The sequence below is a fragment of the Ursus americanus genome, chromosome 30 (assembly GCF_024610735.1).
Source record: "Ursus americanus isolate L20-20 chromosome 30, mUrsAme1.1.p, whole genome shotgun sequence".
Classification (NCBI taxonomy): domain Eukaryota; kingdom Metazoa; phylum Chordata; class Mammalia; order Carnivora; family Ursidae; genus Ursus; species Ursus americanus.
In genome coordinates this window covers 24,524,809-24,539,004 of record NC_142156.1, presented here as the reverse complement: position 1 = coordinate 24,539,004, position 14,196 = coordinate 24,524,809, and the positions used below count along the sequence as shown (strand labels likewise).

At 55.1% G+C, this 14,196-nt stretch overlaps 1 protein-coding gene across 3 annotated transcripts in view; it reads right to left on the bottom strand.

Annotated features, from left to right (window-relative positions):
• SFSWAP (splicing factor SWAP) overlaps positions 1–14,196 on the bottom strand; it is a 71,259-nt gene that overhangs the window by 17,961 nt on the left and 39,102 nt on the right. For all 3 annotated transcript variants that reach the window (XM_045814654.2, XM_087857445.1, XM_087857446.1), the window contains 2 exons: positions 9,572–9,802; positions 8,302–8,492 (listed from right to left, as the gene is read on the bottom strand). In XM_045814654.2, coding sequence (XP_045670610.2) covers positions 8,302–8,492; positions 9,572–9,802 — 422 coding nt within the window. The remainder of the gene's footprint in view (positions 1–8,301; positions 8,493–9,571; positions 9,803–14,196) is intronic.

Here is a 14,196-nt window from a genome sequence, read left to right as displayed (position 1 = left end):
GGACCTCACACGCACGGTGCGCCAGTCACGTCTCAGCAACACCATGGAAAACACAGTTCGCACGGCAATCCTTACCCAGGGAACCCCACGGCACAGGCCAGTCTGCACGTGCTGACTCACACAGTCCTGCACTCAACACACTGCTCAACATAAACCCTTCATCCACGGGAAACAGAGGGAGAGGGGACGCGCTCCCTGAATCCCCACGAGGGAACGCCAACATGCAGACCAAGAGGCGGCCGGGGGCGCGGGGGGGGGGGCAGCAGGCCCATCAGATGTGACATCATCCAGGGCAATGCCAGTTTCAGCAATTTCTTCTGAAGAGCATTCAGCCGAGCGTGCACGCTGCACGCCCCAGGCCCCACGCTATACCACTCTGGAGCAACCATGACCTGCAAACCACCCAATGACCCTCGGGGCGCTGGTTCCCACGTGGCGCTCCCGGACAGTCAAACAGCGCTCAGCCTTTAAAAATGAGGCGGTAATCCGACGTCCACTCACACTGACATTGTCCCCGTCACAGTGTAAAAAAAATTAGTTCACAAAAACAAAACAAAACAAGCCCAAACCCACCCAAACCCGAACCCTGCACACCAGCCCACGTGCTGCCTCCCCCCGGGACCCTGAGAAAGGTCATTCCTCAATTTGCTCTAACTGAACACCACACGGACCACGAGACACACCGTGACTCTGCATTTTAGCCTCGTGTGCCTCCGAGGACGCAGCTGGGACACTGGGAACAACTTGGGGCAGGTGCTGAGCCTGGGGGGGCCATGCCTGTGGGGCAGGGCCCCCAAATCCTGCAACTGCTCCCGTCCTCTCCTTGGGTCCCTGTGGTTCACGTGGACAAGGCCCACTGGACGAGAGGCCAGCGCTTCCTGCTAAAGCCACGCTCACCCCTCAGCCTTGTCCCCTCCCCCGCCGGTGACGTTCGAGGCACTCCCTTCCATCTGCCCCCGTGAGCGGAGGCCCAAAGGGGGCACACTGTGCAAGGCAGCAGGGCTGAGAAGCTCAAGAACACCACGCCCTGTCCCCAGAGCGCCCTGTCCGAAGCGGTTTCTTCCCCCCGCGGTAACTCAGTACGGGAGCCGGCGGGAGGAGGGCAGAGACCTCGTGTGGCGCCCTCTGGTCCTCACTCCTCAGCCTCCGCGGCGGCAGTGCTGCGAGCTCGTCTCTAAGGCTCGGCCTCAACTGGCTCAGGGCGCCCATCTCAACCCCAGACAAGAACCCGCCCTCGTCGTCTGGGAACAGCCACTGGAGCTCTGGCACTGGTCAAGACCCGTCCGTGAGCACACACGTTACACGACACTCTGAGCACAGGAGCTCTGGGGCGCTGGAGGCTGGAGAAGGGGAGGCCGGCCGGCCCGTGTCATGCTGCGGGCATAGCCCCAGTGTGCCGACTGAGGGACAACTCCGCGGCTGCGTGGCAGGAACATCAGCGCGGGGCAGCTTTTAAAACTCCTAAGAAATTAGGGGCACACTGCAAGAAAGATGAGACCGAAGCTGGGGACGAAACCGGCACCTGGCACCCGTGATGGGGCGCGGGGCCCATGTGAAAGCCGAGTGGGTGCCGGCACCATAGGCGGAGGGAGGGCAGCCAGAGCCACCGGGGGTCCTTCCTGAGACCAGGCCCAAGACCTCCAGGGAGACCCAGATGGACTCTCCACCCTGACCTGCTCTGGGGTGAGTGCAGACGCCCAGGGCTGCCGTCTCTCTCTGACTCTCCCTCTGTCCCTCCACACGGGACAGACCCACGGCACTCACCAGTGATGCCCCAAGGTGCTCGGGTCATCGGGCACCCGGGAAAGAGCTGCAGGCCAGCCTGAGACACGGAGGGCGCACGGCGGTTCATGGGCTGAGTTTTTCCTTTTTTTTTTTAAAGATTTTTATTTATTTATTCAACAGAAAGAGAGACAGTCAGCGAGAGAGGGAACACAAGCAGGGGGAGTGGGAGAGGAAGAAGCAGGCTCATAGCAGAGGAGCCTGATGTGGGGCTCGATCCCACAACGCCGGGATCACGCCCTGAGCGGAAGGCAGACGCTCAACCGCTGTGCCCCCCAGGCGCCCCCACGGGCTGAGTTTCTATGCACACTTTTACTGCCAACCTGGGAACTCCCATCTCCAAACTTCGTATTGTTTCTCTGCCTTTATCCCAACTACTGCCTGTCGTTAGTGATACCTCGCCGTGCCTCCACTCGAGGACATGGGTATTCAAAACAACATTTTCAAAACAGAACTTGTAATAGAGTCATAGGGTCTACTTATTCTAATAAAATGATTATCGTTCACAAAGTGAAAATCAGCAACTGCGGGGACCTTTCCCCGACTGAATTAAGATGATTCACTGTGATGACCTCAGCTTACACGTACCAAGAGGATATTTAAAAATCAGGCAATTGGACTTGAGAACAAAAAAATAAAGGGTAACAGATACCACCTGCCCAGTCATTGCGGCCCAACAGCTAGTCCCAGGGCGCGTGCCCCCCCCCCCTCGGCTGTCACTTCTGAAGCGGAGCCGCTCCGCTCACTCGGGAAGGCAGACACATCTGGACCCTCCCACAGCCCAGTCGCCACGCCAGGGCAGGCGATGAGCCATGTTCTGCAGGGGAAGGGCAGGCTCGGTCATGACCCTTATGCAGGCTGTGCCTCCCCATGAGCAAGTGCTGGCACCGAGCTCAAAGACGCACCGCCCGGAGAGATTTCCGGGTCATGCCCGTTCTGCATGGACAGGACAGCGGTAGGAAGATGTGCTTCGCAAGCTCCAGGTGCAACCCTGGGGCTCTGGCCACACAAACACAGGGGCAGGGTGCCCCAAGGCCTCGCAGGGGTGCTCCCATCACTTGCGCAGGGACAGCTATGCATACCGGCCTGTCCAACGACCCTGAAGGGATTCCTGCTACACAGAGAGACAGGACGAGGGAATTCAAGGAGCACCGAGGGAAGTGTTTCTTGTGGACGCATAATAATGACTTGGGCCATAAAACTGCTTCAGGAAAATGTAAGCAAGATGTTTGGACAGGTGCAGTGGACACTTGCTGCCCCACTTGTACAAATACTGGCTGTGTGGGCAACGGCCTTTCTGTCCCTCAATCCATGAATTCCAGAAGCTCACTATACCTGAGCAGGAGACAGACCACAACACTGCACCTCCCTGGTCGTCGTGCCACCTTGAGGGAGACGCACATGAGCCTAGTCGAGCTGTCCAGGATTTAGGTCTGAGTGGGCGATGAGGGCAGTCAGGGGCTGAGGATGCAGCCAGCCAGGGGATGCTGTGCCGGAGACGAACCCTTGAGACATCTTGAGCCCTGAATAGGCTGCACCACCCTCACAACTCAGAACGTGAGCCCCACTCCCTACTGGTTCTGTTTAAACCGCGTGGGGGCAGTGGGGCCGGTTTCTCACCCGCGCAATCAAAGCCTGGCTGGTACAGCAAGCCGGACGTTCAAACTACTAGAATATAAGCTCAGCATCCAACTAGCTATTTACTCTGTAATGGCGGCAACGATGGAAGTCTTCCGTGCCTCCTGTCTGTCCACGGCACTTAGTTATTGGCCATGTGTGCCTCCTGGGCACCTGAAATGTGGCCAGTATGACTAAGGACCCGGATTTTGAATTTCATTTAATTTTTTTAAAGGTTTTATCCATTTATTTGAGAGAGACAGAGACAGAGTGCGAGCGGGGGGAGGGGCAGGGCAGAGGGAGAAGCAGACTTCCTCCCCCTGAGCAGGGAGCCCAATACAGGGCTGAGATCATGACCTGAGCTGAAGGCAGACGCTCGACCAACTGAGCCCCCCAGACGCCCTCTATTTAATCTTTATCAAGTTAAATTTAAATGACCATGGGTGGCTGGTGGCTACCATATCGGACAGTGCATACCTTGAAAACACCTCTGTGCATAAACACTATTTCTGGCTTAACTGGCGTCTCACTAACTTGAACGGCACATGCAAGTAACCCGGAAGACAGAGCCTGCCCGCGGCTCCACAGCTCCCCACTGTGGTTCTGAAGGTGCCTGGCCGAGCCCTCTGTGCCCGCGGTCAACAAGAGGCTAATGGAACGGCCTGCAGGAGGCATGGCCACAGGTGCGCGTGCCGACCACCACCCAACGAGCAGAGTTGCCTTTCTGGGATGGAATATTAATATTCCAGCAAAAATGATCAAAGCACACACTACCACGGGGAAGGAGAAGGCACGGGTTGGTCTGAGTGGCACTGGGGAGAATTCAAGGAGGAACTTTGGGAAAATTATGAGAGTATTTAAAAACTTACTGCCCCCAGTTTAGGGACACTGTGAAATGACACTAGTCAGTCCTTTGATCACAACAAAGTATTTGCCAACAAATTAGCACAGAACTCACAACTACTAGTCTTGCTATGGGAAAATGAATAGCTCAGAAGCAGATAAACTTATGTACTTTAAAACATAATCTCATTTGTGAAATAACACTACGTCAACTATAAAAATGGGATAATCATGCATAAATCTCAAGATTTTACTATGAATTTGGCATTTCAGACTTTGAAACACATCCTCTAAAACTACACGTTCAGGGGACCCCTGGGGGGCTCAGTCGGTTGAGCGTCTGCCTTCGGCTCGGGTCACGATCTCAGGGTCCTGGGATCAAGTCCCCTATTGGGCTCCCTGCTCAGCGGGGAGCCTGCTCCTTCCTCTGCCTGCCGCTCCCCCTAATTGTACTCACTCTCCCTGTGTCAAATAAATAAATAAATAAATAAATAAATAAAATCTTTAAAAAAAACAACACTGCATATTCAGATCTCTGTGTACTGCCCGTCAGTCCCCTGTCCCCCATGGCGTGTCTCCTGAAGCGATCCACCAGCGAGCGGCCGAGCGCCCATGCCGTTCTCTGGACGTTCCGCCGCATGGGCGCTCGGCCTCACCTGGTCATCTACGTGCATGCAGCGTGCTCTCGCCGGCCCTCCCACCCGACACAGCGGCCACCGCACGGTCTTCCCATGGAAATGCTCTTCCTCGTCAGTGTCCCACTCTGATCCCGCTGCTGCACCGCCACCCCAACCGTGCCTTCTCCTGCAGACGCTAGGGGCTGCGCTAATCGCTGTTGCCCACCTCCACCACGTGGGGGTCTTTGGCCCTGGAGGGCCCTCCCTACGTGGTCACCCCTCAGCATGACCGAGGTTCCTCAAGCCCTGCCTAGATGCCTCTGCCTCCTGGAGGCCCAGGCATCACCCACACGCTCACGTGCTCAGCTGCTCTGTGCACTGCAAGACAGTCCTGGCGGACAAGTACGACTGGGTAGTCACCGGGTAAGAAACGGGCTCCTTATTCATCTTTCAAAGTGTCCCGGTGCCTTGAATACAACAGAGGCTCAACACAGGTTGAGTTTTGTTTTCATCTCCTTGCAAACTCTTGCTGAGCCCGTACACTTGGCAGAACCATTAACTTGAACAAACAGCTGGCATCTAAAGGGTGTCCTGAAATGTGCTGTTACTGTGCAAACAATCATGTAATAACTCAAAGGGGCTCAAATTTAAAACTGCTGGTTTCTCTTCATCCTGAATCAAGAACACACCCAAAACGAGACGTGCATGTGGATTTCCGTGTACACTAATGTACGTGCTTTTCCGTATCTTACACGCTGCTCAGCAACGTACTGACTGTAGGTGTCCATGTCGATACACACGCTCCACGACGTGACGTGAGGCTGTACCTGATTACGGAAGGGCCCCTCTCCTGACACGCAGGTGGGCGGGGGCACAGAGGGTGGCAAGGTGCACGTGGAACGGGGTGTGTACTGCAGCGGCCTTTGAAATGAGCGGAGAGGTGAGGGATTTGGTGACCTGTGTCGCGTTCAGCTACCAAGTGGGGCGGGCTGCGGTGGGCAAAGAGGAAAACCATCGGTGACACTGGTCACAAAAGGCCATCACAAGAGTCAGGTCGGCAGCCAGGAGGACATGAGGGGAGGCTACAGAGGCAGCCCTCGGGGGGCAGAGGCCAGGACGCCACGCGGCCCATAAAAAATCACTCCGTATCAGGACAGTTAAAATATGTAAGCGGACCAAACAGACGCATGTTTCCGCCTGTCAGACTGACAAGAGTCAGAGGCTGCTGACAGCCAGTACCGGCAGGGTACTTTCAGACCCCTGGAGAGAGACAAAAATTGCCACAATCGCGTTAGGGGCTCACTTAGCAGTGCCTGAAATTTAAAAAGCATTTCCACGGTCAGGCATTCACCCTACGGCTCCGCTCACTGAGTGAGTGCCCCAGACACGGGAGCACGGTTGCAGCGGGAAGACCCGGGGGCGGTCTGCACTTCCACCGCAGACTGGGTCAACTTAAGGGCTGGCAGCAGTCACTCATCCCATAAATACTAACCAAGCACAAGCCCAACGGTGGCACAGGAAAGAGCTCTGCGGGAGGCAAAAAGCCCGACAAACCACAGTGACGCACAGGGTGTGGCCCTAGGATTGTGATACTTGAATATACACATAGAAATAGATTGTTTTCCCTTAAGAATACATGAGAAATGCAGTATTCACATACAATGGAGCATGATTCAGCTTAAAAAAACGACATTGTGACAGGTGACACAAGCTGGTCCCAGAAGAACTAATACTCCACCTCCACGAGGCCCTGAGAGCAGCCAGGCTGACGGAGACGGACGGCGTGGGTGCCAGGGGCCCCCCACCCAGTGGTTCCTGGGGCAGTCTCACGCTGGAGGTGGAGGGTGGTGACGTGGCACGTGACGGGAGTGCACTCAGTGCCACTGAACAGTGTGCTTAGAAAGGGTTAAAATGACAAGTTGTGCGTGTGTTTATTTTATGCAATTCCATAGGAATTGTGAAACCAGAACACAGGAGAAGGGAAGCCTGCTTCCTCATCTGCGCCTCTCCCTTGCACGTGAACGGTCTGCATCACGTGCACGCCCCGCCGTAATCAAAGTCAAAGCAGGTGAGCTACTGCAAGATCCTGCCAGGTTTTGAGCCAGGCCTTCTGAGGGGTGTCCCTACCCTGCCCCGCACACAGCTGCTCACGCAGCTCTCCAGGCCCCTGCGAGTGAAGTGAGCACAAAACCGCCCATGAAGGCAGGGTAAGCTGTCTCCAGAAGCTGCTTGACGCTAAAATACTTCCAAGTTGAATCTCATTTATGACAACTGCCAATGTAATTACAGTATTTTTGTTTCAAAGCAACTAAAGACATTATGACCACCTGCTCCTACCATTACGTTTTTGCTGAAATAGTTTAGAAGTTACGATCTCTCCCACTAGATACACAGAAGACTGACCCAGTGATTTGAACAAGAAGCATCAACACTCGTGTCTATGTATTATGGATTCCAAACGCAAGCCTGAAAACAAGAAAGGTGGGGAGACGCCATCCATGCCTAAACAGGAAAAGAGCCCGAGCTGAAGCCTAGCTTGTGTTTACAGGGAGATAATTCTGGTAGCCGTGAGGAGGCAACACAGCAGACTGGGGAAAACTGCGTATGAAGGATGAATAATTCTGGCTGTGACCGAGTTTTCACTCAGACGGTGTTGTCGGGAAATTCAGATGCGACCGTGTAACGTAATGGGCTAAAACAGCTCCTTATGCAGATGTCCGTGAGCTACCCCTTCCACCCGCGCACACGGCATCACGACAACGCGGGACACGCACGCGGCCCCCTCCAAGCCCCCCACGAGCCACAGCTGTCCCCGTGGAGGCATGTCAGCCTCTGCCTCTCCCTGACTGAGCCCCAGACTGACTCCTGACGGGAGACAGCGCGCTTGGCCGGCAGCAGGAAGTGGGAGCCCGGAACTCCGAGCGAGGTCTTCCTCAGAAAAGAAATACACCCGGCGGCTACGCGCAGTCCAAATGCGTTTTGAGTCACGGCCCTAGACTCTCAGAGACATGCACGCGATCCAAGCGAAAGAGCACAGGGCGTCTTCTACCTCACCGGGAAGGGCCGCTCCAAGACAGCGTGGGGTCCCGACCGGGGGAGGGGAGGAGACACGTGGAGGGCTGGTCACGGCCGTGACCATGTCTGACTTTTCCGTGAATTCAAGTACCGATGTTGACATGGACCCGAGCTGTCAGTGCTCCGGCCGAGTGTGTCCCCAGGCGGATGCACGTCCCTCCCAGGGAAGCCCCCCAGTGGCCTCGTGCGCTCGCGGGCGCAGAGGTTCCCGGCCCGGGGTGAGAGGTCCGAGTGTGGGAGACCGCACCCGGCACCTGCCGCCGCTGCTCTGATGGGAGTTTGGAGCACACGCTCCCGGGCCCCCTCGGGGCTGGAGACCTGCACTCACCTGCTTGTACCTGCACTGCTGATGTGGGCCTTAACTTACCTCCACACCGAAAGCATTTTCCTCAACTTTCCCGACTTCCGCTTCTGGCAGAGGATTTTTTAAGGTTTGTAAAAATAAAGCTGCTTTCCTTTTACGTTCTGCTTGGAGCTGCTTCTCCTTCGACTCCTTGGATGCCTGGGCCAGCTTCTCTCGGGCAGCAGCTGCGAGCCGGTCCTCCAGCTTTTGCTTTGCTTAAGGAGTAAACAGAAGAAAGCGGGGTTTAGAACACGCGGTATTTCATAAATACCCTGCTATCTTAATTTTCACAGGCAACAGAAGGGTCAGGAAATACAATGCAGTTTTCTAAAAGATGACCGTGACCCAAATTTCAGGATAAACAAATCAGGCAAACTGAATTTTGGGAGAATCAGTTCACAAAATGCTTATTATTAGTATTCTACTATTTCGCCTTCAGAATCAAAGTCAGAAGGTTGATAGGATTCCACAGCAGAGAGAGCTGGAACCACGGTGACCCCCAGAATGGCGCCCAGCACCACATGCCCCAAGCGCTCAACCCCGACAAGGGAGTGTACTCGGAACGGTCGGGCACGCCGCTCAGTTTACGGCAGTCGGTGCGGGTTCAGACGCACGTGCCCAGAGCCGAGCCTGCCGGGGGCGGGCAACTGCGCCCGAGCCAGGTCTGAGTAAGGCATCCCTCCGTCAATGCCGCTCCAGCGTGTGCGCACAGAGAAAGCAGCGCACAGACCCGGGGGGAACAGACAGAAGCTGCGGACGCCACGGTTAATAACTACGTCAGCACAGAACACGATGTGCTCTGGGGGGCGGGGGGGGGGGAGGGTGGCTGGGGGGGCGCCCGCACAAACACTGCTGGTGGTGCCGGGGCAGCCAGGGGCCGGGCCGGGACCCAGCCTGGGCCTGCGTCACCTTGAAGGGTCTGATGGCTCTGTGGGCACAGCGCCCCACAAAAGGGCATCTCCTTGTTTGGTACAGACCCGGCCCGGGAGCACAGGCTGAGCGCTCGCCCCCAGGCTGTGGTCCGAGCGCCAGGGCCCCGCCCTCCCACGAAAGCACTCCGGGCAGACTCTAGAAACAAGCTGCCAGCGGCACTGCGTCTCGTGCTTAGGCAAGAGCAGCGCTTGCTGCTCTAACCGAGAACTTTCCGCAAGCGCAGCACCCCCACCGAGCCCCCTCGGTTCTGGTGTCCACAGGCGGGGGTCCCAGCCGGCAGTCCCTGTGCTGCGGGCATAGCAGGTTAATCTTGTGTTTGCACACTTTTCTCTTCCGAGAACTTGAAAACGTATTGACAAACCTTGCTTCGCTTCTAGCTCCTCCTGGGTAAGCTGAGGCCGCTTCTCCTCAACGACTACGCAGGGTGGGGTCGCTGCCGGGTTAGTGTTTGCAGCACTGCTAGAACTTTCTTGGCCTTCTTTGCCTTCCTCATCATCATCACTGTCATCATCTAGCTTAACACGGTTTTTTTCCAGGGGAAGTAGATCATTTTCTTTGGCCTTGATTGCAAAGCTTATTGGAGCAAATGAAGCTATTGAGAAAAGTGAAAATGGGGATACATTTTTAGGTACCTGAAGCACAGAGCAGAAACCCTCACGGGCCCCACCATCCTCATGAGCACCGGCTGGCGGGGTGACGTCCCGAGTGGAGCCGCATCTTACGCAGAGGGAGCTTCTGGGGGCAGCACGCAGCACTGTGTTGTCAGAGGGGGCTGCTGAAACGCACATTGCATGCGGGGAGGCTGGGCTGGCTCGCCAGGGGACCCCATGCACGCCTCGCCAGGGACGCAGGCGCGGAGGGCGAGTCAGGGTTGCTGTATTTATAAAGGGTCAATTCTCCTTGGGGTTTTCCTTCCTTTTCCGGGCTCAGCACATGGCTGAATTTGCAGAGGTTAAACAGGCATATGATGCGACTCCACCATAAAGAAGCGTTTAAAAATCCCAACTCTATAAAGTACCCTCTTCCTACAATGCAGAAGTTACTGGACCCAGCCCCTCACTCAGCACACGTTTTATCAGGCACCTACTCATGTGAGGAGTCTGTCAGACCACGCTACTGCTGTCACCAAATCCTGGCTGGTTCCACATTCTCCCCGAGACTATTTGGAAATTTTAATTTAAGAGAAATACAAAGGCCCAAAAAGAAATAATCTTCTTCCCCGTACCCCCCATCCACTCAACAACGCACTCGTTGAGTCCCTCGCTCCTTCAGACACCATGGTAAGGGCGGTTCCTAACGACACCTAATGGATTGTATTAAGGTACTTCGCTTATAGAAACCATGAATTATTATTTAATGAAGGATATTCAAGTAAACCACAGCGAAGGAAAATTTTAAAGTGCAGCACACAGCAGCTAACTCCAAGAACGCCGGAAGGGGGTCTGGGCAGGTATGCTCATTGCGGCACGCTATTTGTGGACATGCTTGACGTTTTCCCTAAGAAAACCGGCAGGTTCTAGAAGGGCTGTGTCTGTTGGTGACCGCACACGGGGAGGGGAGGCCCAGCTGGTCCCGAGGGTCCCACCGTCAGCATTTTTTTTTTTTAAAGATTTTATTTATTTATTCGACAGAGATAGAGACAGCCAGCGAGAGAGGGAACACAAGCAGGGGGAGTGGGAGAGGAAGAAGCAGGCTCACAGCAGAGGAGCCTGATGTGGGGCTCGATCCCATAACGCCGGGATCACGCCCTGAGCCGAAGGCAGACGCTCAACCGCTGTGCCACCCAAGCGCCCCACACCATCAGCATTTTGTGGCTCCATAAGCCATGCCGGCCTTGAAGTGCGCGACTGCCCCAGGTGTCTGAAACATGACCGTCTTCTGTCCCCAACCACCTCCAGCTAGAGCGCGCCCGATGCTAAGTGCTGGGAAAGGCATCGCTGGCAAGTCACACGGAAAATCAGCTCCGTACCGCCTGCGCCCCGGCAACGGCAGACCTGCCAGAGGCCACACGGGGGTCACGGACGCGGTCTGTCGGGAGGGGCCGCGTCACCCACCGTCTGGCACTTGTTCACAAACAGTCCCACCTTTTGCAGATGCGCTAAATCATCTACGGATGAAAGGCTACGATTTGATCAAGGACTACGGGGTGGGCGGCGGGGCGAGTGGGGTGGCGTGCTCACCACGGCACGCTGCATTTGAACACCCTGAAATTTGCTGTGAGAAAAAAAGTTTAATGTTAACCCTTTATTGCCTATAGTAATGTGATCTCTTTAACAAACATACGGTCAACTGAACTTAAAAAGCAAAAAACATTCACTTAAATGTTAATCAAAATTGCTCATGGACTTGGGGCTACAGGATTCCATCTCGAAAGAACTGGTGATTCTCAAACCATCTCTTCCTCCAAATTGGAAAAGCCAGCCATCAACAAATGTCATATTTTAAACTGAAAGCTTCTGGAACGCTCTCTATGCTAACACAACACTTGTATGGACACTGGCATTTATGCCCGTGAAACGCAAGGCCAGAGAGCACGTTAATTGACACAGACACTGAAGCGATTTAGTAACGGAATGGAGTACCACGACAGCCCGTGGGCCTCACCTCACCAACGGGCAGCCCTGCCACGGATGCTGCTGGGCTCCCTCCTTACAGACGGGGAACCGAGGCTACAAAGGCCAGCTTCCTCAGCTAGCTGAGCCAGAGAGCCGGGGACGGGAAACCCTTCCTTCGTGTAAGGGAACCTACCCCCGGTTCCCTTGCAGCAAGGATGTGCCCGGGCTCCGGCCCCGCCTCCGTGCGCAGAGCCTCCGTGCGCAGAGCCTCCGTGTGTGATGCCCACTGCTGTCAGCCTCCCTTCCCCCCGCCTCCTTCCACCTGGCTGCTTCCTCCTCCACCAGCCTCAGCTCACGGACGCCTGCCTGGACTCTCTCCTCCACACGTCTGCGGGTTTCATGTCGTGTGTCCACAGCCTGCTCACCCTAGGCCGCAGGACGTGGGGCCAACGCGGCTGGGAGCCAGGAGCAAGCAGCAGGTGCTCAGTCCGTGTGTGTGGAGGCACCCACAGGCCCCAGGCCTCCGTCCTCCACAGCGGATACGCTTTCCTTAGTAAGGGAACAAACCTCGTTACTAACACCCGCCTTCAGAAGTCATCACGTTCTCTGTGGAAAACTCTGAGACCACAGGCTGACAATCAGATCAGCCGCAGAGCGGCCGTGGGGAGTCACCACACAGTTCTCGGGCACGCACGTCTGTGCGTGCACACACACGCCAACGGGGCCGCACTCGAGCGTTACAGCCTGCTTCCCTTGGCCAGCAGCACCTTGCTATGTTTCCTTGTCAGCAGAGATCATTTTGAAAAACCGGAGTATTACTTCTTGGTCTGGATGTCCCAATTTATTTCAGAGTTTCCCACGACTATCTCTGAGGGTTTACTTCTAAGCGCCCATGAGCCCTGCGGTGAGCCCCTAGGAGGAGGCCAGGCTGAGCTGCAGGTATTGGAGCGCGGGAATGTCCGCACGCAGAGGCCGGTCTTCTAGGGGCCGTGCCCGTGCACGCCTGCAGAGACGGCTCGAGTACCCACCGCCTGAGCCTCTCCCTCGCTGAGCAACGTGTTTAACTTCACTGATTCGAGAGGCAAAAAACAGCATTCTGTTAATGAAGATACACTTTAAAAATTTATTTACTGACCATCTATTTTTCTTCTTTTGTGAGTGATCTGCCCGCGTCCTCGGTCTACTACTCTCTGCGCACTGACGGTCCTTCCTCACCGGGCACCGAGCTCTTTCCACAGGGCACACACTCCCCCATCTCCTTCTGCCGTGGGAGCAGTCACCACCACTTCAACATCTGTCCCTTAGCTTCATTCAGGTCCTGCCCCATCAGACCTCCTAGTCTTTCCTTAGGATTTATGGCTTCAATTTTTAGGAAGTCTATTCCAACTCTTAGATTATAAAAAAGAAATTACCTTCCTTTTCTTCTATCTTCATGTTTTTTTTAAAAAAATACTTTATTTATTTTAGAGAGAATGTGTGTGCGCAGGAGCAGAGGGAGAAGCAGAGGGAGAGGGACAAGCAGACTGCGCCCTCAGCACACAGCCCGACACAGGGCTCCCTCCCAGGACCCTGAGCTCGCGACCTGAGCCGAAACCGAGTTAGCGACTGCGCCACCCAGGCGCCTCTTTATGATTTTTTTTTTTTACATTTAAATAAGTAATCTGTCTGGAACTATTGTTGTCAGATGTGAGGTAGACGTATTTATTTGTTCTGCGAATGGAGGGCCTGACTTCCCGACATCAGTTACTGTCTCACTGAAGGAGCTTCCCCGTCACACCGCAGGACACGTGGCGCGCTCGTCTGCTCCCAGCGGGGGTGGCGCCTGCACGTGCTGCCCAGCATCCCAAGGCGCTTCGGCGGCGCAGGCTCCTCCTCCTTCTTGCAGGAACAAACTCCGCCCGACGCAGTCCTGCCCCCTGCATTCTGGGACTTCACTGACCGGTGAACGTCCCCTAACTTCTTCCAGACCTGTACGTCCATCACGCTGCCTCTTCTTGACACAATATTTGCGATTTATAATTTCCCAACTTTTTCAGTTATTTTCAAATTCATTCAAATTTATGGTTATATGTGTTATTCCTGTGCACTTCGAAAATCTGATTTTCTTCACCCGCTGTGTGCTGCGTGTCTGCTTGCACAGCAATACGCTTCGCTGGTCTTCTCCTACGTCCTCACCGGTTCCCACTCTGACGCAGTGCTCCCCCTCTCCTGCACTCCTCGGATGCATTTTATGCTTTCTTTCTAGGTGCTTTTTTCTTAAAAGATTTTATTTATTTGTCAGAGAGAGAGAAAGAAAGCACGGGAGTGAGCACGGGCAGGGGGAGGGGCAGAGGGAGAAGCAGACTCCCCGCAGAGCAGGGAGCCAGATGCGGGACTCGATCCCAGGACCCTGCGATCACGACCTGCGCTGAAGGCAGAGGCTTCACTGACT